The sequence below is a fragment of the Protopterus annectens genome, chromosome 2.part0 (genome assembly GCF_019279795.1).
Source record: "Protopterus annectens isolate FY-2018-M chromosome 2.part0, PAN1.0, whole genome shotgun sequence".
In the NCBI taxonomy this organism is placed as follows: Eukaryota; Metazoa; Chordata; order Ceratodontiformes; family Protopteridae; genus Protopterus; species Protopterus annectens.
The window spans coordinates 1,258,947,692-1,258,972,095 of record NC_056728.1 but is presented as its reverse complement, the minus strand read 5'-3'; the positions used below and the strand labels follow the sequence as shown (position 1 = coordinate 1,258,972,095).

The window sequence follows — 24,404 nt, the reverse complement described above, 5'->3', positions numbered from 1 at the left end:
AATTACTGACAACCCAACAGATTTTTAATTTGTTATCAACAATAAACTCATCTTACGTTATCTCTGCAAGCAAGTTACAACATGCCTTTTATGGCAGTAACCTAGGCGCTGTGTTTTTCACAATCAAATTGATGGAAACTTTTATTTTTGCTCCTTGGTACCAGCAAGTCATCAGATGTGCTTTACTGGTATTACTGAAAAAAAAATGCACAGCTTTTTCAAAATATGATTGGGGGTAAACAGCAGTGGTCTGACATATAGTGAAAAGTGCAGTTTGATGAAATACTCTTGGATAATGGTAGATTTTCATGACTGCAGTGCCATTGCAGGGTTTAGTACTAATGGGCACTGGGCAAGCAGGTACTGCAAACAACACAGCAGTGTCTTCTTCTTCTTCTTCTTCCTCCTCCTCACCCGAGTATCAGACACGACATGCATAAACAGTCTTTTCATTTCCACCAGGTATTTGCAATTAACCTGTGAAACAGTCAACATCAGTCTTAAGAGCCAAATAGGTTATCTAGTCCAACCTGCCTAAAGGACAAGAAAAAGCAGGCTGCTGATAAAGAGAAAAGGAAGATGGCCAGAGAGGAGGTGATAAGATGTTATGTAGTAAGGTAACTACATAGTGGGAGATGTCATAGTAATGTTAAACTGCTGCTGCGATGGAGACTACGTCATGTAACAATACACTTTTACTAAACCCTGTATTTACACAGCAGAGATGTAAGCAGTGCACCTAATTGGGACTTGCCTGGCAGACTTACCCACGATGCAGTGTAACTCACCTCTGAGAAAGAAGATGCAGCAGTTCAAATTAGCAAACAGCTTAAAATATTTAACAGAGCAGTGGGCTGAGCACCAGGATACCGTGACACAGATGTCCTTCACAGGCTCATTGGTGTGTACCAGGCTAATGACCACAAGCACCTTTTTAAACTTAGCCATGCATCCCAAATCTCTGACAAGTTCTGGTACCTTTGAGAAGTGTGTATAGGGGCTTGGGAGATGAGCCATTTACAGGTTGCCTTATTCCATTAGAGACATAACTTTCAAACCAATGTTGAATTTCCTGTTCCACATCCAATTGCTCAAGTTGCACTTGAATTATGTTACGGAGGAACTCTGCTTCACATGGATGGGGAGCCTGTTCCAGAGAAGGGATAGTCTCTGGGCTACATACCTGTCTCTCCAGCAAATTCTATTTATATACAGGCAAGGTTTAAGTGTTTAGAATGGGTAATTCTGATGCTGTTTGTTTTGTGGGTATGTAGGAGGTCCATCAGGGTGGGGGTCTGACAATGCGTTTTATGCCAGACATAGATCTCCTGTCAACAACCTGTAAGAGACAAAATACAGGGACAGGGCCTTGAGGCAGTCTGTATGGAATATGTTACTTATGCCCTGTATTCTTTAAGTGAGGAACCTCTGTGGATGCTCCAGTTGTTGGGTGTGCCTGGTTAGGTACATATCAAAGGGGGACTGTACTCAATAATAGGTCTGATGAATGCCGAATACAGTGGAACAATGACCTTCTTGGACCTAGATGTCATACCTATGTGGCGAATGGTGAAACTGTTGGGAGAAACAGTGGAAGTGGTGCCTGCTCTTGGAAACTTATCCTTAGCAAGCTTGCTATTGGTGTGAGAAAAGGGAACACATTTATCTGAGCACTTAAAAGCCATCTGTTCTGTGATTTTCATGCCTGCCCTGTCTTTTAAAAGGAAGTCAAATAAATTATTATATTTTATCAGGAAAAGAAATAGTGTCATCTGCCCATGAATGGGGTGTGGGATTTCTTCTCCCTTATTTGAACTCAGAATGAGGAAAACAACAGTGGGATTTTGTTCGGGTCTTTTTCTATTAGGTAAACAATAGGAAAAAAAAACATATATTAGGTTGGAGAGGCACCTTGATCTTGTGAAAGACTACATAAGGCTTTGAGTTATCAGGGTCTGTACATCTGATGTCTGTCTTGCAAGTGTTACAGCAATGAGAAACAGGGAATGTCAGGGGGTGTGCTTTAGATTTACTGAATCAGGTGGCTCAGGTGAAAGTTCTCTCAGGTGTTATCAGCATTGTGTTTCTGTTTGAAGATGCCTGGATTCCTTGATTGAAGAGGTGGGGGAAGAAGATACCCCTAATGGATGTTCCCAATGGAAATCTGTAACAGTGTTGAATAGACAGTGATCCCAATGTCGGCTGTAATGAAAAGTAAAACCAGCTGGAGAGTACACATCGACTGAGAAATAACTCAAACCCACAACACCTTTGCATAATCCGTTTTCTCATGATTTATGAACAAAAGACAAAGAGTGACCTTGAACCTTTGTGGTCAATCTCATAACACTGGAAGTGACAAGCCCGTTGAGTAGAAGATCTTTATGTGAGTTTAACTACTTGAATGATCGACTTAGAAACCCCATTTTACTATGCAGCAAGCTGGATCACTATATTCACTTTAGCTAAAGACATGTTAGATTTTTTTGTCCAGTGACAAGGGTGGGACTGCCATAGCAACTCCACAGCAGTCTTGCAGGGTACACATTGTAGTCTGCCCACAGTGCCTTTATTGCAGCCATGAATTTACTCAGACAAGATAGGAAAGCTATATGGAATACTCATTGTAACAAGATGTCTTCCAGTAGAAGGCCCTTGCTGCCGAGAGTTTCATACCCTTCTTTCCCATGTTTTGTTCTTAGGTGGAAATCTAGTCATGTGAGGGAAATGTTTCCTGCCCAGTCTATTATAGCTTTCCATGGATCGGAAGGGTCTGGCCTCAGAGGTGGCATCTCTCCAGATCTTTACAGCCTCCTATGTCCAGCTCAGTCTATTTATAGTTCCTTTAACAGGGTTTGCACATGATCCCTTCTGGGGGTTTCTTTCACTTAGTCAAACAGAAAAAGGCACAGGGGGGAAATGGAAGTACTTCTAGATGCCCTCAGTGGCTAGTGGGGGCATGGGCTCCTTTTCATGCGTACAGAGATATTCTGTTAAGAAAATCATGGCCTAAGAAAGCATAATTTGGATGAACTAATGACCGTAGAGTTATTAAAGGAATACCTGCAGCCCCAACACATTTTTTTCCTTAAAAGGCATACCTGTGTTGAAGTTCCTATAGCCATGTTGGAAGTGTTATAGCAATGCTCATTCCTCCTACAGTCTTTGCTGCTTGTATATATGTGTCACATGACCTCATTCTCTTTATTCTGCTCTCACTTAATGTATTTTCTGCCTTATAGCAAATTATTATTTTGTTGTCATTGTGATGAATATATGCTTTATGAGTGCTGACTTTATTATGACTGCATGTTGCTTCTTCACTGTTGATTACATTCTTAAGATTACTGCAATTATATGATTGTATTATTGTAGACTACTTTTTTATGCTTCTGGTGATTGCTACTGATTTGTTCAAGTTCTGTACTGTAATGTTTTTGCTAACAGTGTCTCATAAAGTGGTTGGAAAGGATTGTTTCACCCCAACTTACTCTGATCCTACTTTTCATACCAGTCTGTGACTTTTTACCCAAAACACAAACTGCTTATTTGTTTATTTGTTTGTTTATTTATTTATTTGCTTTTGTTTACCAAGGAAATTTGTCTAGAAAACAAAATGCCCATTTTCAGTGGAAGCTCAGGGTGGAAAGCTTTAAAACAAGGATAGAAATACATTTTTGACAATTCAAAAGAAAAACAGTCAACAAACATTATTTGCAAAGTATTTCAAAGCAAACAGTTAATAACATTATTTTCAAAGCATATCAAGTTAAGGAAATATATGCTTTCAGGATATTATGAGCAAAATCAGAAATACTGTATTAACACACTTGTATAGATAGTATCCATTGTTAACAGAGTTAGGATTGCATACTTCACACTGTAGGTGTGGTACATTTACATAGTTTAATTGTTGCCAGGTGATATTTTAGGGCAGATTTGAATTGTTGTAGGTTATTTAAAGTTTGATAGGGTTTTGGCAGTTTGTTCCACACCTTGGAGATGGCAACAGAAAATAGCGAGTCACCTTAATAATTATTTGATTTATTTGCAACACTAGTTTAAGTTTTGAGGATGTTAGCATTTTAGTTTTGAGGATGTTAGCATTTTATTTGGTACATGCCATTGAGTGAGATTTGACAAGGTGTATTACATGGATGGTGAAGTGTTTCATGTGCTATTAGTAGTTGGGAGAGTGTAATCTGTTGACGAAGTTCAAAGCAGGTGAGGGGATTGAGCACTGTGCAGTGCTATGAGTGGTTTGGGAGGCTGCAGGTGAAACCTGGCTGTAAGTGCTTTCTAGTTTGTGTTTGTTAGCAGAGCTGAGATTTGTGAATATTGTTGACACATATAGGAGGGTAGAAAGTAAAATAGAGGTGGCAGCTATTTTGCATCATGATCACTTAACTGTTTTGCTCTGTAAAGAGATTCTCATTTGCAGTGGGTCTTTCTGACTGTAGTGTCAATGTTCAGATCAAATTTTAACTTGCTCTCAATGATAACTCAGTCATTTTGTGCTGGTGATGATGTTCTTCATCTCACATTGCTGCAGTCCTTACATATGGGTAGTCCGCTGTCCTCGGTCGGCCCGAATACCAAAGTATTAGGCTGACGTCGGTCAAGGCGCTTAAAACTGACATCAGGACGTCAGGGTACAAATGCGCATGACTGACGTCATATCCTCAGTCTTTTTTGCCGCATGGTCCGATGCAGAAGCAGCGTTGCAAGTGCCGTTCGGCGTTCTGAAATTTTTCGAGTTCGGAGTTTCAGACGAATCCAAGTTGGCTAAGTACCCCGTTGGGGAATATTTTGGTTTTTCCTTGCCTCAGTGTATTACCGGATGTCAGAAAAAGTGAATAATTGTATTTCTTGTGGGAAACAGATACCGCATAGGGATTATCACTCTTTGTGCATTCCTTGTTTGGGGCCTGAGCACGACGTAGTCGGGTGTCGCTTTTGTGCTAGGTTTAATAAACGCACTATTAAGCGAAGGTTAGATTGTGCTAGGCTGGTCTTCGGAAAGCGGTGCAATTATAATATGCCATCGGATACTCCGACGCCCGCTTCCACGAAGAAGCGCAAAGACAAAGCGGCTAAACCCAGGCAAGATGAGTCGTCTGTCCCGGACGCAGGTTCTTTAGAGGCTTCAGTGGAACCGGTGGTTCCGATGGAGGCTTCTCTGGAGTCTCAGGGGGAGACTTTGGTTTTGCAGGATGTGGCCTCTCAAGAGGCAGGTCAGGCTGAAGGGGCTTCTCAGGTTTCTGTACTCCCCTCCCTTCCCAGGGTGGTTAGGCCCTCTCCTTCTGTTTCCAAGGCTTCTTCCAGAGGCAGGCCAGGTTTAGCTTCTGTTGGTGTCAGTCCTAGTTCAGCAGGGTCTGTGCCTAAGAAGCACATGCTTAAAATGGCAGAAGATTTGATTACTCTGATTAGAGGTTCTTTGCCCCCTCCTGAGAAGAGGCCTAGGGTGGAGCCAGAGTTGGAAAGTTTTGAGCAGGCTTCGGATGTTTCAGAGTCTTCGGCTGAAGACTTGCAGGAGTACTCTCCTTATTCTGATTCTGATGCAGAAGATTCCACTCCTTCTGCTTCTCCTCCGGAGGATTTTTCTTTTTCAGAGACACTTCATTCTACGAGGGAACATTTTAAGTGGGAAGGTCAGGACTTCTCTGATTCACGGAAAAGGCTTAGGGAATTTTTGTTTTTACCTCAACATAGGCCCTTAGCTATACCCCCTGTTCTGGATGTTGTGCAGGATGTATTTTCAGAGGCTTCACTTAATCCTGATTCTCTGCCTCCTGCGCCTGTTAAACCGGATAGGTATTACAGGGTGCCTGAGGCTCATAAATATCTCTATAAGAGTCCTAGGGCGGACCCAGAAACTGTTAGTCAAGGACCTAAGGGGGTCAAGGCCTCTGTTGTAAAGAATCCGGTTCCTCTAGATAAAGAGGCCAGAGCTTTGGATAGATGGGGAAAGAAGGTCTATACACCTTCTACCTTAGCTATGAGGGCTTTGAATTGCCAGTTTCATATGTTGAAATATCAAAATTTTCTCCTTTCACAATTGAAATCTAAGGTGGATGCTCTGGCAGAAGGCATTGACTGTAAAGAATTACAAGATTTGGTGCATGTCTCTGAACAGGTGGGTAAGCATTCTTTACAGTGTGGTTTTGTTGCTGTGCAGGCCTCTTCTAGGGTGGCTGCCACTGGTTCAGTTCTTCGCAGGCACGCCTGGCTTAAGGATCAAAATTTATCTGACCATGTTAAGACAAGGATTTTGGATGCTCCTTTGCAGTCTGAAGTGTTGTTTGGTCCACCTGTGGAATCAGTCCTGAAGAAATTGGAAGACAAGGCTAAGTCTATGCAGACTGTTAAAGATTTTTTGCAAGTTCAGCCCCCAAAGTTTAGTAGAAATTGGCCTGCTAAGGGGTGGACGTATCCTTCCTCTGATTCTCAGTCTAGGGGTAGATCTAGACGTGGTAGGGGCAGAGCTCAGAGTTCCTTCAGACCTAGAACATGGAGTTCACCTGCACAGTCTTCGAGTGAGGGCAGGGGCCAGTCCTTTCGTAAACAGGCCCAATGACCTACTTTTTCAGCTGCCAGAGCCTTCTTGCCTGGCAGCACCTTTGGGAGGAAGGTTGGCACTCTTCAAGGAAAATTGGATTTTAATTACCCAAGACAAATGGGTATTGGATATCATACACCAAGGTTACAAGTTTTATTTCCATACCTTACCTCCTTTCAAAAGCATGCCAGACGTTCCTCCTCAACAAAGACTAGAGGCTCACAAACAGATTTCTCTACTACTACAAATAGGAGTTATACAACCGGTCCCTCTGCCAGAAGTGGGCCTAGGATTTTATTCTCGCCTGTTTCTAGTACCAAAGAAAGGGAACACGTGGAGACCAATTTTGGATTTATCTATCCTCAACACATATCTGGACATTCCCAAGTTCAAAATGTTGACGTTACAACAGCTTTTACCTCTGCTGGGCAAAGATCACTGGATGGTGACTCTGGATCTCAAGGAGGCTTACCTTCATATTCCTATCAGGCCCTGTTGCAGGAAGTATCTGCGTTTTCGGGCTGGGACTTTTCTTTATCAGTTCTCTGCATTGCCTTTTGGCTTATCTACTGCGCCCAGAGTGTTCACAAAGGTTCTGGCTCCAGTGGTAGCTTTCTTCAGGCTAAGAGGAATACAAATCTATCCTTATTTGGATGACTGCCTGATTCTGGCTCAAGGAAAGGACGAACTTCTTCATCATTTACAGTATGTGATGGCAGTGTTAAGATGCCTAGGGTATTCTGTGAACGAAATAAAGTCCAGTCTAGTACCCTCTCAGGACATGTGCTTTCTGGGTGTGAGACTGAATACAGCATCCCAGATGGCCTTTTTGACCCCGGACAAACAAAAGAATCTTTCTCTTTACTTCCACCAATTGTCTCGTCAGTCCAGGCTGACTGCAAGGACAGTCCTTCAAGCCTTGGGGTTCATGGCATCTTGTATTCTGGTACTTCCCAATGCCAAACTGCATATGAGGAAGCTACAATGGTATCTCAAAAATGTATGGACGCAGCACTGCCAAGATTTGGACACTGTCATTCAGATAATACCTTGCATCCAAAAGGAATTTTTGTGGTGGGCTCAGGAATGTCACCTAAACAAGGGACTCTCTGTGACCCGACCAGAGGCGAGTCAGATTCTAACGACAGATGCCTCAGACAAAGCTTGGGGAGCTCATCTGAATGGAAAATGGATACAAGACACATGGCCTGCCAGACTTCGACATTTACATATCAACTTGAAGGAGATGTTAGCAGTCCAATTTGCATTGATAGCTTTCAAGGATTTGCTTCTTCCAGGGCAGGTGTTGATTCTAACAGACAACACAACTGTCATGTGGTACATCAACAAGCAAGGGGGGACACATTCTTATCCTCTATGCAGGCAAGCAATGATTTTGTGGGAGACTGCTCTCAGTTTACAGCTGAATCTTCAGGCAAGGTTTCTGCCAGGAGCACAGAACTCCTTAGCAGATGTGTTGAGCAGACAAATTATGGATCCCCACGAGTGGAAATTGGATCCTCATGTATTTCAAAAATTGAGAGTGTTATGGGGAACTCCAGACATAGATCTGTTCGCTTCTCCTCTAAATTACCAGCTGCCAAAGTTTTGCACAAAAAGGTTTCATCCCACAGCTTGGAAAGTGGATGCTCTCTCATTCAATTGGAGCAATCTTCACGTGTATGCCTTTCCACCTCTGCCTCTCCTCCCAAAGGTACTCCTGAAGGTCAGACAGGACAAGCCAACCATGATTTTAATAGCTCCGGATTGGCCTCGACAGCACTGGTACCCATTACTGAGAAGTCTGGTACGGAGCCTCCATGGCCTTTGCCTTCGATTCCACACCTGCTGTCTCAGGAGAACAGTCATTTACTCAATGTCAAACTTCACTCTCTACATCTAACAGCCTGGCATATTCTGTTTTAAACCCTGGAGGGTCTCAACTTCCATAACAAGTTTTGAATGTTATTTTGGAGGCCAGAAGGCCTAGTACAAGGAAAGTGTACGCTGATAAATGGAGGAGATTTTTAATTTGGAGTACAGCAAAGGACTTTGATGTTTCTAAACCTAATTTAAGTGTTGCTCTTCAATACCTTACTGAGTTATTGGACAAAGGTTTGTCCTTCTCCTCTATTAAGGTTCATGCTGCAGCAATTTCTGCTCACTATGACTGTGACCCACCATTATTTTCTCATCCTTTGTTTAAGCAATTCCTTAGAGGGGCAAAGAATATAAGACCCCCACGTAGAGCTCCTACTCCTGCTTGGGATCTCAATTTTGTGTTGGAGAAACTTACTCTACAACCTTTTGAGCCTGCAGCGACTGCCGAGTTGAAATATTTATCATGGAAGACTGCTTTTTTGTTGGCCATTACCTCTGCGAGAAGGGTTTCTGAATTACAGGCCCTTATGGCGGTTGAGCCCTTCCTAATTTTCCACAAGGACAGGGTATCTTTACGTACTAATCCTTCCTTTATGCCTAAAGTGGTTTCTAGTGTGGCTTTAAACCAAACTATTCATTTACCTACTTTTTATGCAAACCCCCAAAATAAAGGGGAAAAGATTTTGCACACTTTGGATGTACACAGACAGTTGCGATATTATTTGAGCAGAACTAAAGGGTTCAGGCAGTCTCAGCAGTTGTTTGTTTCATTTGCTTTGGGTTCTCAGGGCAAACCTGTTTCAAAACAGACTATTTCTAAGTGGATTGGTTTTTGTATTGCTTTCTGTTATTCCCATCATGGTAAGGAGATTCCAGCTGGGATTAGGCCTCATTCCACTAGGGCTACTGCCACTTCTACAGCTTTTTAAGGGGTGGCTACTAAAGATATTTTGGAGGCAGCTACTTGGAGTTCAGTGCATACTTTCTCTAAGCATTACCACCTTCCACTTTACTCTAAATCTAGGGCTGGTTTTGCCACTGCAATTTTACAGGGCATTTTGGCAGCTCCTAATGCTTTATAGTTTTGCCATCCTCCCTTACCTCTGCTTTGGGATTCTACCCATATGTAAGGACTGCAGCAATGTGAGATGAAGAACATAGTACAGTTTTGTACCTACCATAAATGTAGATGTTCGAAGATCCACATTGCTGCAGTCCAATTTACCCTCCCTCCTTCCCCTCTGTAGTTAGAGGTGGTTGTGTGGTTTGGGTTGTGCATATTGTAAATATTGTAAATATGATTAGTGCAGGGGTGGTTGGTTGTTTTTTGCTGTTTTTTTTTTTTTGGCTTTGGCCTTTCTTTTTGGGCCTTCTGACATCTGGGGCAAGAAAAGACTGAGGATATGGCGTCGGTCATGCGCATTTGTACCCTGACGTCCTGATGTCAGTTTTAAGCTCCTTGACCGACGTCAGCCTAATACTTTGGTATTCGGGCCAACCGAGGACAGCGGACTACCCATATGTAAGGACTGCAGCAATGTGGATCTTCGAACATCTACATTTATGGTAGGTACAAAACTGTACTTTTTCAATGTTTGTGTTCTTTAAGGAGACAATATTAAGCATACCTCTCAACTGTCCAGACTTTTGCAGAATGTCTAGATTTCTGCCTCATATTTTGGGATGTTTACCATAAACTTTTGTGGTTTTCTGGCAAATCACTGAGGACTGAAGTCACTAAATAATGGCATATATTTGAGCTACAGACTTCACATCCTTTAGAATATGCAAGCTAACACAAATCATGTTATTCTAGCAACTTTCTAAGTTTATAAGGGCAATATTAAAAATTTGTCCATATTTTTGGACCTTTGCTCCCCCCAACATTTTAGGCTTTTTTCCAGATTTCTTGAGCTGAGAAGTTGAGAGCTATGATATAAGGTTAGTGCTGTTCTTATTTATTTTTTGGAGAAGGAATATGATTAGTTTGGTTTTGTTGGGGTTTAAGAGCAACTGAGATTTATTTAGCCAGATTTTGTACAGGAGAAAGCTTTGTATGATGGTTTCTAAGGTGGGAAGATTTGGGATTGAGCAAAGTAAAGATGAGTTGCCAGCATATTGTATTAGGTGGCTAGTTGTAATTCCTTTTGCATGTCATTAATGAATATATTGAAAAGTATTGGCCCAAGAATGGAGCCTTGGGGGAGTCCTATAGTGTCTGTAAGGAAGGTGGAGTTGGGGGGGGGGGTGTCATTCCATTTTACAGACTGGGTATTTTAGTCTAGGTAGCTGGTGAATCAGCTAGCTGAAGGATTTGTGAGGTCAATAAAATTTACTCTTTGGAGAAGTAGTTGATGTGAGAATGTGTCAAAGCCTTTTGGCAAGTCAGGGAAAGTGGTGGAGAAAAAAACTACCTGAGTTTTTACTTTGATTAACGATAATCTAGGAAACATAGCAGGGCAGCTTTGTGCTGTGGTGGGGATGAAAGTCATGTTGAATAGGAGAAAGTAATTGGTTATCAGGTATAAAGGCTAGGAGTTGCTGATGTACTTTTGCAGTGATGAGGAAGGATTGCTACCGGATGATAGTTTGATAGTTCATTGGATGTACAACCTTTGTGTAATGGGATTATGAAGGAACTTCCAATAGGGCTGGGATGTAGTTTTCTGCAATGGATTTACTAATTCAAATAGATACATTGTACCTAAAATGCCAGTGGATCTACTGAAGTATTTGGATGGCATGCTGTCCAGAGCTGGTGTTGTGGGTTTCAGTTTTTTAATGTATTTTTGGATGGTATTTGAATGGTTGTTAGGTTGAGTTTGGGTGTGTATCTATTGTCAGGGGGTGTTAGATTGGATGGGTATGGGTTGTTACTCTTTGAGTTAAGGAGAATACTAGATATGAAGTGTTTGTTCAATTTGTCTGCAATGTCCCTGCTAGTTTCAGATGGGAAAGGATTTGGGGTGGATTTTCTGACTAATTTTTGGAAGATGTTTAAATTTTGCCAACATCTTTTGGGGTTATTTGTGTGAGTAGTTTGGTTTGTGGAGAATAAGTTCTTTTTATTGTAAAGAACTTGTGTCTTTATGCAGTTTCTGAGGCACCAATATGTGTCTAGGTACGGCTGGGTCCCAGTTTTGCATCCTTGTTTTCAGGCCTTGTCTTTGTCTCTCATGAGTTGTTTACTTTGACAGGTTAGTGATGGGGCAGAATTTATCTTTACTCTTTTTTATGTTTCACTGGAGCTTGCTGGTTTAGTATAGTTAAGAAGGAGTTATGGAAGTGATAGACAGCTTCATCTTGAGGCAGATATTTGAGGGGTTCTCAGTGACATTGTTTAAGAGTGCCATTAAATATGGTTTATACAAATTAGTTAAAATTCTCACAGAGTTGAAGTATAGGGATTTTGGGGGGGGGGGCTTGTGGTATTCTCTGTTGATATAGGTGGGGTGATGAACTCAGATAGTCTTGGAGTGCTCACTAGCTTCATTTTTTAAGGGTTGATTGATAGCATGCAGTCTAGTATAGAGTTTTTTGGATAATTTGTCAAATTGCATTGGCTGTTGGTTGTAGGATCAGCTCAGTTACTGTTTGAACTTTGTGATCACGTGACAAATATTGCACACCTTTCAGGTGTCAGAGAGTATGAGAGCCATCACACATTTAGTTTTAAGAAATGTGTTGCATTATATGCAGTCAACTTTATAACCAGCCCAATGACATTTTAAAGCATAAATTAATTCACTGTTACTGCTGATCAGTTTTATTACAGAAACACTATAACCACTGTTCCACTTTACTTCACTGTGTTTTGTGCTTAGGGTTTCAATTTTTAATGTATTTTTTTACTAGATTTTTATCAATATGAAAGTAAAATACACATGCAGACCCTATAAAGTGATTAATAGTGATGGGACATGTCCAACGTAACTGAACAAACAACTGGACATCATTTTACAGAATAAATTATAAACACAAATAGATTTCCATGTTAAATTAATGCTTTCCATCAAGTTGTATGTATTCTATCCCCCACCCCCTATGTATGCAGCTAATCTGTGCTAGAGATGGCAGAGTATGCAGGAATATAATTTTATAAAACCGATCCAAATGTACTTCAATACCATATTCATCATGCTACCTAGTAGCTAGTGGAGACACAGGAAAAGCTCAACTCGGGAAAGAAGTTCATATGTTCATAGGTTCATAGGCTATCTGCCCGAGGGCATTTATAAACCTAGCTAGAGTGTGTCAGCTTTCGCCACCCCATTGATTAATTAACTGAGCCTCTGTCAAGAAGGGCCAATGAAGTGATCCCAGGGGTGTATTTTCTGTTACCCATCCACTCGTCAAGGTTTCTCTTGAAGAGTGTTAGTGAGGGGCTCTGCCTAATGTAGTTAGGAATTTTGTTCCAAAGCACGGGGAGTCTTTGTGACAGGAATCTATCCCTCCAGTATGTTCTATTTATTGTTGTGGTGAGGTTTAGCTCACTGGAGTGAGTGGCTCGCAGTGACTTGGATTTCTTTAGGTGGGGCATGTCCATCAGTTCTGAGTTGGACATGGCTTTGTAAGTCAGACAGAGATCACCTCTGAATAAGCAATATGCGACTGAGTACAGCTGGAGTTTTTCCAGTCGGGCTGCATAGAACATATGTTTGAGGCCAGTAATCCTCTTGGTGAGGTACTTTTGTGGTCTTTCCAGCTGTTGGAAGTGTCTTGTGAGTTACATCCCAAATGGGGCATTGTACTCTATGATGGGTCTGATGAGTGACGAGTAGAGGGGCACTATAACCTCTTTATTTCTAGATGCGAACCCTTTAGTAATTAGATGGGTTACATAGAAGGATTTCCTAACTACGTTGGCAATATGATTGTCAAAGGAGAGATTACTATCTACCTGGGTCCCCAGATCTCTTATTACCTCTTCTGTATTAAGGGGGCTGCCACCTATGTGGTAATTCATGGGAGTTTTGTTTTTCCCAAATGGGATGACTATGCATTTTTTGGCATTTAGCTTGAGACCATGACTTTGACACCAGGTGTCTGTCTCAGTAAGGCCTTTTTGGAGAATGTCCGTGTCAGCTGGAGAGTCAATTATGGCTCCCAGTTTGCAGTCATCGGCGAACGTGGTTAGCCATAGTCCTCCTGTGTTTGCCTGTACATCTGAGAAGTATATGCCGGACAGTAGGGGTCCCAGGACCGAGCCTTGTGGGACACCACTTGTTACTGGTGTAGAGTTGGACCTGGAGCCCGCTATTCTTACCGTGTGAGTTCTGTCTGTAAGCCAGTTGGCAACCCATCTCATGACGTAGGGGTTTATGTTCAGGCTGGTGAGTTTTTCTATAATTCCCAAGTGGGGAATGGTGTCAAAAGCCTTGGTGAAGTCAAGGTAGGCTGTGTGAACTACCTTCCCCTCATCTATGGCCTTGGTGACTGTCTCAAAGAAGTCAACCAGGTTTAGTAGGCATGATCTGCCCTTAACAAAGCTAAACTGGGTCGGGTCAAGTGTTTGGAGGTTCCCAATGTATTTATTAATGAGTTCCATGATGATGTGCTCCATAGCCTTGCAGACCAGGCTAGGCAGGCTTATGGGGCGATAATTACCAGGGTCAGTTGTAGCCCCTCCTTTGTGGAGTGGAATAACCATTGCTGTGTGCCATTCTATGGGCACGTAGCCTGTGGAGAGGCTAAGGTTGAACAGTGTGTTTAGGTGGGGGGGTTAGTTTGTTCTGTAGTTCATGCAAGATGCAGCCTAGGACACCATCTGGCCCCATTGACGCTGTGCTTTTGGCTTTTGAAAGGGCTGTTTTCACCTGTGCATCTGTGATTTCCAGGACACTACACTTTTCTGCTATTGTTTTGGGCCCTTTTGGGGGTGAGAAGGGGGATGAAGTTTGCACTGAATCTATCTGCCAGGATGTTGGCAATATCAGTGGGTTCAGTATATTTTGTGCTATTTTGCACTAGCTCAGAGCATATCTGTGAGTTGCCACTTAGATTCTTGACATAGCTAAAGAAGGCTTTGTGGTTATCTTTCGAATCCTTGGCTATTTTTCTTTTGAAGTTAGCCTTGGAGGATTTTATGAGGGACCATAGTTTCTTACTGATACTGATCAGGGATGTCTTTCCTTCTTGGGATTTGCTTTTTTTCTAAACTAATTTCCTCCTTCTGTTGTATAGCCTGTTTATGGCAGGGGTCCACCAGACTGGTTTCCTTCTCTTAGGGGAGTGAGTCTTGGTTTTGCTAGGGATGGCACGATCTATGCATCCTTGTAGGTGCTCATAGAGTGCATTTGTAAAGGTTCCTGCATCTTGGACACTGTTATCCTTTAGCGTGGGGGCTGTGAAACTTACCACCTCTGTCTTAAGTAAGGTGAAGTTTGCTATAGAAAAGTTTTTCACTCTGGTTTCCTTGGTTGGAGGTGGTGGTGTGGTGTGGACATCTAGAGTGATTAGTTTATGGTCTGATCTAACCAGTGACGGGTTGACCTTAGGTGTGGAACACCTGTCGCCCATGTTGGTGATGACCAGGTCCAATATGTTTTCACCTCTGATAGGGGAGTTTACCAGCTGATCCAGGGCATTTGAGTTGATAAATTCCAGGAAGCGCTGGACCTGGGAGTTTGTACTTGAGTAGTTTTCCCAGTTAATGGTAGGGTAATTGAAATTGCCCAATATCAGGGTGTTCGGTAGGACCTTCATGTTTTCCACTGACTCCAGAAAGGCGGAGTGGTGGTCCTGGGTCATGGAGGATGATCTGTAGCAGGCCACAATTTGCATTGCAGATTTGCCTGATGTTAGTTGCACATGGATGATCTCTGAGGTATCATGCTGTGCCACTAACCTGGAGGTGTAGGTATCCTTGATGAATATGGATACACCCCCTCCTTTTGTGTTTCGGTCCATGTTCTGTGGCCGAAATGTGTGGTATGAGTTGTAGCCCAGTAGTGCTGGGGTGCTCTGTGGAGCCTTGAACCAGGTTTCAGTTACTGCACAAATGTCGACGTTCTCCATACTGAGGAGTGCTTCGAGCATGTGCATTTTGAGATTTAAACTCCTGGCGTTGAGTAGCATAACCCTCATTTTTTAACAACCTAAGTCAAACATTTGGAGAAATGGTGCTATGGTTATATCAACAGTCACAGCTGAGTGGTGAATCAGACCTCCCTTCTCTTCCTAGTTGTTCTTCACCTGCATCCAGAATACTTAGAGCATATCTGCCAAGGAAGTTTGATAAGTTGTTACACATTTTGTCATTTGTTATACACTTTGTTACCCATTTCTCCAAGGATTGCTTAACAGCTGTAGAGAGGTATATAACATTGCAGCAGGTTTTGAAACCACAATATCTTTTTACCTGGAACATCCCTGTACTTGCATTCTTTTACTCGGAGGGTTTTGGGCACACACATACACACACACACACACACACACACACACACACACACACACACACACACACACACGCACACCACATGCACGCACACACATGCATACATGCGCACACACACACACACACACACACACACACACACACACACACACACACACACACACACACACTTGCACGCACACACATACACACACACGCACACCACATGCACGCACACACATGCACACATACGCACACACACACACACACACACACACACACACACACACACACACACACACACACACACACACACACACACAAACACACTGAAACATGCACTTATATTACAACACTGAGCACTTTTGCTCTTTTGTAGCTTGTTTCTTCATTTATTAACTGAATAAAGCTAATAGGTTATGAAGGCTGTTTAGTTTTACTTAGTGACTGCCTTGTTTGTTTTTTAACTTCAGTTTAAGTCTCATTTAAATGCAGCTTCAGTGATTCCACTGCTTATTTGAGGTAATAATACTGTTATTCTCAATTCTGTCTACTGTCTGTAGGCCTTCCTGCTCTTTTCCAAGATGCTGCAACCACTCACCTGCACTGTTAATTTGCATAACATTTCCATTGGCAACAGTTGCAGCCCTTCACGGCATGTATAAGGGAGTGGGATGCCACTGTGTTATGCAAATGTTATTGTTTTGACACAGTTGTGATACTGTCTGTCCCTAATGATTTGTGTATGTAAAACCTTTCCATAGACAAACACCATACAAAATCCAGTTGGGTGAGTTAGATGCAGTCAGTCTTTAAAAGTATAAATGTATCTGATAAAAGCAGAACCTGGTTATCACATTTGTAATAGCAGCTACCTATTTTAATTGGAGTGGAGGATTTACAATAACTGTAATACATATGACATGAGGTTCCTTTTCATGCAGACAGCCTGCTGTGTAACAGCTTAACATTGTACAGGCATTATTGGAGCAGCGAGTCACTTTTATTGCTGTCTGTACTTGTAACACAGACACGTTGTTAGAGAAGCAAAGCTGTAGACAACCACTTTTTGGACAGCATTTACTTTCTAGGAGGCATGTGCTGCCTCCCCCAATATTTTACTAAACACAGATCAAGTCTGTGCTTTTTCTGACAAGGTGGGGACTGCCCTCTGATGCTGGACGTGGACCTTGTGAGGCTTGACAGTGCATATTAATTTACCTTCCTGTACTTACAACTGTGCATTCTTGCCACATCTTAGTTTCCACAGTCCTTCAGTACATGTGGGTTGTTTGTGATGTGTAGAAGACTTTCTGCCTTAATATGAAACATGAGTTAGCATGCCTGAGACGGCACAATATGGGCTATATCAACTCTATATTGCATGTAGGAAGGATAAGGCTAAGAGAAGGTATGGATATGGATATGGATGAGAATTCTTCATTCCCTGCTTGCAGTGCTAATACAACTTCAGTGAATAATTATAAAAAAGTTAGCCTTACAGGTGCAGCTAAATACATTACATCCATACATCATACCTGTGTATGTGGCGACTTCCTCACCTGCCTTTACATATGTGCTTATACTGCTAATACAACCTCAGTGAATAATTATAAAAAAGTTAGCCTTACAGGTGCAGCTAAATGCATTACATCTGTACATCGTAACTGTGTATGTGGTGACTTCCTCACCTGCTTTTACATATGTGCTTTATTCCTTTTCTAGTAATGGTACAAGATGTTACAATGAAATTAAAAATGCATGCTTCCTGCACAGACTGTCAGGTATTTAATCTGTCTCTGTATTTTCCACTATCATTACAACTTTTTCTTGTCCTACCACCAGTCACTGTGAGTGACAGTCACCATGGCAACCACTGTAGCTACTCTGTAATGGTGGATCACTGTCCTCTTTATACTATGAATGACACTTGACTTCCCTGTCAAACCTAATTCATCCATTGACTGGTGTAAACTTAATAGTTTTTTGGGCAGTTATAACACAACACAACACAACACAACATATTTGATGCATACTTTAAGAGAAAACAAAAGTGACATTGTGTGGGTAATACTTCAGAGTTGTTAGTTTGAGGAGTGAAAGCAAAGTATAGTAGTACTCAAATGTGACATAAATGCAGCCTAAACAACTAGACAAAATATGGTATACAGGAACTCCTTGTTCTGTAAACCACGTGGTTCATACAGATAGTATTTTTTATAGTTGTAGTCAATGTAAAAGACTTATAATGCAATGATGTTTTTCTGTACAGGTTTGCAGTTCTGCATTTGCTTGACAGACCGTCCTGATATAAGCTCCAGTGAAGCTGAACATGTTGTGGTTATTGGCTCACGGTTCACAGTGACTTGCACAGGAGAGAGAGAAATTGAATGGGAACAGCCATCTCTTGAACACAACAGTAATGTGGTAGTGAAAGAAGAGGAAAATAACAGTGGCCTGTTTGTGACATCTCTCACCATAGTTAATGCCACAGCCACCAACACAGGAAGATACATGTGTTACTACTATGCTGAAAATCAGACGGATGAATATGATCCTGATGGAAGTGAGATATACATCTATGTACCAGGTCTGTAAACCACACAAAAACACAGAAAACTTTCGTAATAGACAGTGTTAAGTTGCTGTGAAACATTCTTAAACGTACTCTCTTTGTTGTTTGGCCTAAGTGTTACATTGAGTAGTTTGCTTAAATTCCTTATTTTTAAACAGAGAAGAAGTTGGAAAACCCTTCAGTATAATCAGACGGTGAACGTAAGAAAACAAAAGTCAAAAGTTGCTTGGCTTTACTGTCAGTTTAAGGGATTGAAACTAAGCAATCTACGTAGTAAGTGCATGGCATCACTGTAACTTCAATTTGATAAAGTAGAAAGGGAACAGGGTGGCAGCTAAAGAGGTGGCAATTGTTGATTCAGCATAATTATATAGTGAGAAGTCAACACCAAGTAAGGTTCTACTACAGGAGGAGGTGCTAGGTTGAGTTCTGCCTTACACACCTCTGTCTTGACATCAGATTGGATGTGCATAATATGGCATGTGTTTTCTTGTTGATGAAACAAAACTTAATAACAGTAATCTGGAATTGAGGGATTTTTGCCCATTGTGTCATAGTAAAGGTGGGGTGATGTTTCAGTGTGATCACAGTTGCTACTGATACAGCTCTCAGAACTTGTCATTGAGGTATTAGCAACATTTCTGCTGTTAAATGACACCGTTGAACTGTTTTGTAAGCTTGTTCTCAGGGAAAATATAACCCATATTCATCACCTGCAACATTTATTTGTATATTTTAATGCTATGGACCATGAAGTAGAAAATATTGTTGAAATGCAGTTTGTTTCTGCCTATTGTAATATTTCCTTTGTTCAGACGGTGCTGCTGGCTTCCAACAACTGCATTTGTATGTTTGCAATACTACTGTTAAAATGATACTATAGGCTGCCTTCCAGCATTACAAGGTTGGAGACTTAAAAAGAGATGCTTGTGTAGTATGTATAATGTTTAAATGCTGCATATTATTAAAGCAAAAGTCATTTGTATGAACATGACTTTAACATACCCATGCTGCCGAAATCAATATGACAACTCAAAAATTAAAGCAGTTTTAGCGAAGGTGGGCTACTTTTGTCAAATCTCCAAAAATAAACTTTTTGTTGGCCAAGCCTCCACACCCTCTAAATAAAATCAATAATAAGGTTGCTGACACATGGGGTAAAGAAACTTAGCACCTCAAACTGGAACTCGCTAAGATAGGCATCAGTCTAAATTGTGGAGCTCTTTTGGTAAACTGCATTCATTCATTCATTCATTCATTCATTCATTCATTCATTCATTCATTCATTCAATTACATTCAACCTGCTATGAAAGCAGGATTGGAAACCTGAATTTCGACTGAATGGTGTGCCTGATGTAATATTCTCCTCATCATGACAATAAATCTGGTTCCATAGCAGCAGCTGAAAAAGACAATTGCGAAGATATTTTTTTGGGAGTCTAATGAGTTGGCAGACTTTAAAATTCCCTGCAGACTACTCTAACAGAAATGTTGGGTAAGCACATTGGTGAAACTAAGGACATTATTTTTTGAGCTATGGTACAGAATCAGAATTGCATAGACATAGTAAGGCTTTGCTGATTTTAATTCTGGTAGCTGCTAAAAAGCAATTTCTGGAAAATGGAAATCAAAAGTCTAAACCATCTGTACCAGATGTATATATAGTAAAGGAGATGAAACAACTGGAAGTGGGATCATTAGAAAAGGGTAGGAGCAAATTACATAGAAAAAATGGAAATTAGGAGAACAATATACACAGAATAATGTTTTGAAGGAGGAATAAGGTTTCAGGGAAGGCAGGAACTGAATGAGCTGTGTAATATTTTACTGACAATAACTGGAAAGATCATAAGTAAGGAATAACATTAAAATATGTCCATGCGGCTTGCTTTCATTTATATAAATGCATGATTAGCTATGTCATAAGTCATAATTTAATAAAGATGTTTCTTTTTTTTAAAAAAGATCTATGGATTCAAGTCAGTAAAACACCTCAGGAAGAACTGAACCATGGCATTAAATGCCTCTATATATAATGTTTGCAATAGTGTGAAACTGAATTCACTGACTTACATGGACAATTTTTTTCCAATTGTTTTGTTAAAACCACTGATATTTTGTCTGTTTGTCTAGTATAAAGTAATTGGTTGGACAGCTTAAATGATCTGTACTGTATTATGTGATATAGTTATTCTCTGTAAGGTGATTTGTAGCTACTAAGCTTTCACCTGCTATAACATACATTTGAGAATATTGAGTCACATCCATTACACTACAGAATCATCATCATCATCAGCCCCTTTTTCCCATTTTTCTACATGGGGTTGGGGTATTGTATTAACTGTCACCAACTCCCTGGATTCACTGCCACTCTCCTGCCTTCTTCGGCATTCATGCCTGACTGTCGCAGATCTTCTTTCACACAATCCATCCACCTTGTGGCTGCACGTCCTCGTTTCCTCTTACCTTCTTCCTGTCTGTCCCAAATCTTCTTCACCAGATTGTCTTCTGCTTTTCTACATGCATCTGAACCACTGTAATCTGTTCTCTTTTATCTTTTCTGCAAATGGAGCTACTTTGGATTCTGCTCTTAATTCATCATTTCTTCATCTGTCCTACAGTGTGCATTCTACCACCCATCAGAGGCACTTCATCTCTATCACATCTAGCTTCCTCATCTGCTCTGCCTTTACTGCTCAGGTTTCTGTACCATACAGTAGTACTGGTCACACCGCTGTCTTGTACACCTTACTTTTCAGCTTCTTTTTCAATCTTCTGTCATAGACTACATGTGAGACTCTATGCCAGTTGGATGTAGCCCCTGTGATTCTAGCTTTGACCTCTTTATTTATTCGGACTTCCCTTCTCCTCAACCACCCCTCCCAGATACTTGAAATTGTTTACCTGTTCCACTGTCTTCCCTTCTATTTCAATTCTCAGCTTCTGATTTCCCCAGTTTGCTGCCATTAACACCGTCTTACCTGTGCTTAGTTTCATCCCATGTGCCTTCAGTTTTGCATTCATTTCCACTATCCTTTGCTGACGTTCTTGCTCAGACGTGCCTTCCTTATGGTACTCTAATGCCAACAGTGTTTTTCACTGAGTACCTTTTATATTGTGGCATACAGTATTATAGTTAATGACAGCTTAGCTGCCTGTTTGTTGCATCACTTTATTAATTTGTATTCCTTTTTGTAACAGATCCTGCTGTAGTGTTTGTTCCATCAGGATTTTACGATAATATTATAATGACCGGTGAAGGTGAGGACATCACCATCCCTTGTCGGACGACCAGTAAGGATGCTAATGTCATCTTAATAAACAAAGACACAGGCAAAGATATACCTGCCTTTTATGACAGCAAACATGGATTTACAGGAAGGTTTCCTGGAGGAACATATATATGTAAAATAACTGTCAGTGGTAAAGATGTGGAAACAGATCCATACATCGTGCAGACAGTAGCTGGTAAGTACTTTAAACAATGTACAAAAACAGGTGATCATATTAAATTGTTTTAGCTAGATACTCATATGTTAGCTGGAGACTGACCAAAGTGTTTTGCTTGAATCCTGTAAGCTAAAAATGAAAGAATATAAATACAATGATATGCCCCTAAGGTATGATTTTCATAGATGTTGGGGATATTTGTTTCCAATGTTTTCTTTACTTTTTTTTAATCAGAATCTCATAACTTTTAGGAAACCACCAACAGAGTGAGTTGAGACTGCTATAGGAGGCACCCTTCCTCTTTCCCTGGTACTTGCAAGAGCTTAAACCTACTGTCTATATTTATGTATAATGTGTGCAATGTTTTTATATTTGTGACGCTGATGGAATACTTAATTTATCAGTATGCAATGATCATTAATTCCCCTTGCAAAGCACATGTATTTAGCTATATTATTCATTTCTGGATTTGTGAAAAGGATATAACTCCTCATACTTTTAAGCTAGGAACAATTTAATTTATTGGTAACACTACTGCTTCCAGGTACCAGCTTCAAAATAAACAGAAGCTGGCTGAGTTTTAATCTGCTTTACTGCCGGATTCCCTGCTGATTGGCATGGTATGGGAAAGTAGTTACACCCCTAAGGATGTCTTGACTACTTACTTCTCAGATCTGCCTGGGAGACAGGCATCCTCCTGTGGTGTGTCCCAATCATTTTATGAATGCCCTGCAGCAAGGGTCCTGCTGTTCAAACATCTGTAGTTATGGTAGTAATGCTCAGTCAGCTGTACTTTTATGTATATTTGAAATTACTTCTAAATATAATTTGCTTTGAAAGTGACTACAAAATATTAGTAGCAGCAACATAAGTATCTCCTTCTGTTTCATTGCATCTGATGTGCTTGACTGCTTTTCTAGTAACACAAGAACTGGAGGTACAACTGTCATCTAAAAAGCGAGTGCTAAAGGCTGGAGAGTTGATTGAGGTCTTGTGTGCTGTTGAAGGCAATGAAGTCCTGGATCTGCAGTGGGATTTTCCAAGAGAATTTGTAAGTATCTAACACTGTGTTCTGGAGTCAGATCACACATAACATTTTAACTGCTGCATCATTACTGTCTTTTCTATAGCAGTCATTTACTTTATCTAATGAATGCTATTTCCTTATGATCTGATACTTCAAAAAAAAAAAAAAACTCTATCCTGAGTGTTTAGACACAAATATTGCAATAAATGACGATCATATTTCAGAAAGGGATGTATCACTAGGGTGCTACAGGAAAGTATGGTTGGCCTGGATCACGCAGTGTTTTTGAATCTTCTGAGTCAAGAAGGGTCGGGTATATTTCCAAGCTGAAGACTTAAAGGTGAACAGCTGGGAATATACTGATGTGGGGGAAAGTATGTGAAATAACTTGAGAAAGTTATACTCAGTGTAGAGAAGAATAGACATATACTAGTCAAATGAGTGCAAACATGATCTTTGGAAACAGGAAGAGACAAAGCGAATACTTAAGTGATAGTATAAATATACAGTTGAATTTAAGGCATAAAAAGTCAGGTGATAATTATAAAAGATGGCAGAAAACTGACAGTGCACAAGGTGATGACGCACCCAGTCAGAAAAGACTGTAATTGTGCCACTGCATTTATTTTTATTGTTAGAAAGAACTGCTCCAGGGATTATGCGTCCACGTCTGAGAAAATATGTGACTGGACAGCATGCATGCAGTCTAAGCCAGGCTTTTAGTAATAATGCAGTTTGCAGTATTGCAATTCTTATGTGAGAAACTGAAAACTCTGTCTGTAATGTGTAGAGATATACAAATATAAAGTATATGTGTGGAAACATTACTTTACGCTATAAGCTTCACCTAAATGAACTATTCCTTACCGCTATTATCTTCCTAAATTTGTATACATTTGTAAATTTTGCGTTTTAAAGGATGTTCTTGTTTATCTCTGTATATTATGCTTTCATTCTTTTTGACCACTCCAAATTATTTTTTTATGTTCAAATAGCCTAACTTGTAAGTTGTACATTATGTTGATATAAATATTGTTTTACATAGATATTTTGCACCTGCAATCTTTTTATCTCTGTTTTTATGCAGATTTTTGTTGAGCAGTGGTGCATGTGTGTATGTCTATGTGTAAGCATTTAAAGAGACAGAGAGAGACAGATAGAGGGAGACAGAGATATATAATATACACACATAAACATACATCCACACATACTCAGCGAGAAGAATAATTTAAAGGTAGCAAATACAGGAGCAGAACAAGGTCTTAGAATTCTTATCAATAGTTATGTTCCACTCTAGCTATTTATGTATAGGATTAAAAATAAATTAGAAGTAATAAAGCTGTTATGAATGGTAATGATAATTATTACTGTAGCCAAATCCCGCAAAAATATGTATTCTCTGTATTAATGTAGTATGAATATTGTAAGCAATTACTTTGTATTAGTGTTGCTCCACCAGTAAATATTTTTAGAAAAAAGGTAGTTACTTCTTGAGCTGGTTTTATTAAAATTTGTTTTCTGCCTTTTTTCTTTTGA

General features: G+C 40.5%; 1 protein-coding gene across 2 annotated transcripts in view; it reads left to right on the top strand.

Moving 5' to 3' along the window:
- Positions 1 to 24,404, top strand: part of PDGFRA (platelet derived growth factor receptor alpha) — a 125,482-nt gene that overhangs the window by 21,187 nt on the left and 79,891 nt on the right. For both annotated transcript variants that reach the window (XM_044061431.1, XM_044061432.1), the window contains exons 3-5: positions 18,088 to 18,405; positions 21,593 to 21,859; positions 22,762 to 22,892. In XM_044061431.1, coding sequence (XP_043917366.1) covers positions 18,088 to 18,405; positions 21,593 to 21,859; positions 22,762 to 22,892 — 716 coding nt within the window. The remainder of the gene's footprint in view (positions 1 to 18,087; positions 18,406 to 21,592; positions 21,860 to 22,761; positions 22,893 to 24,404) is intronic.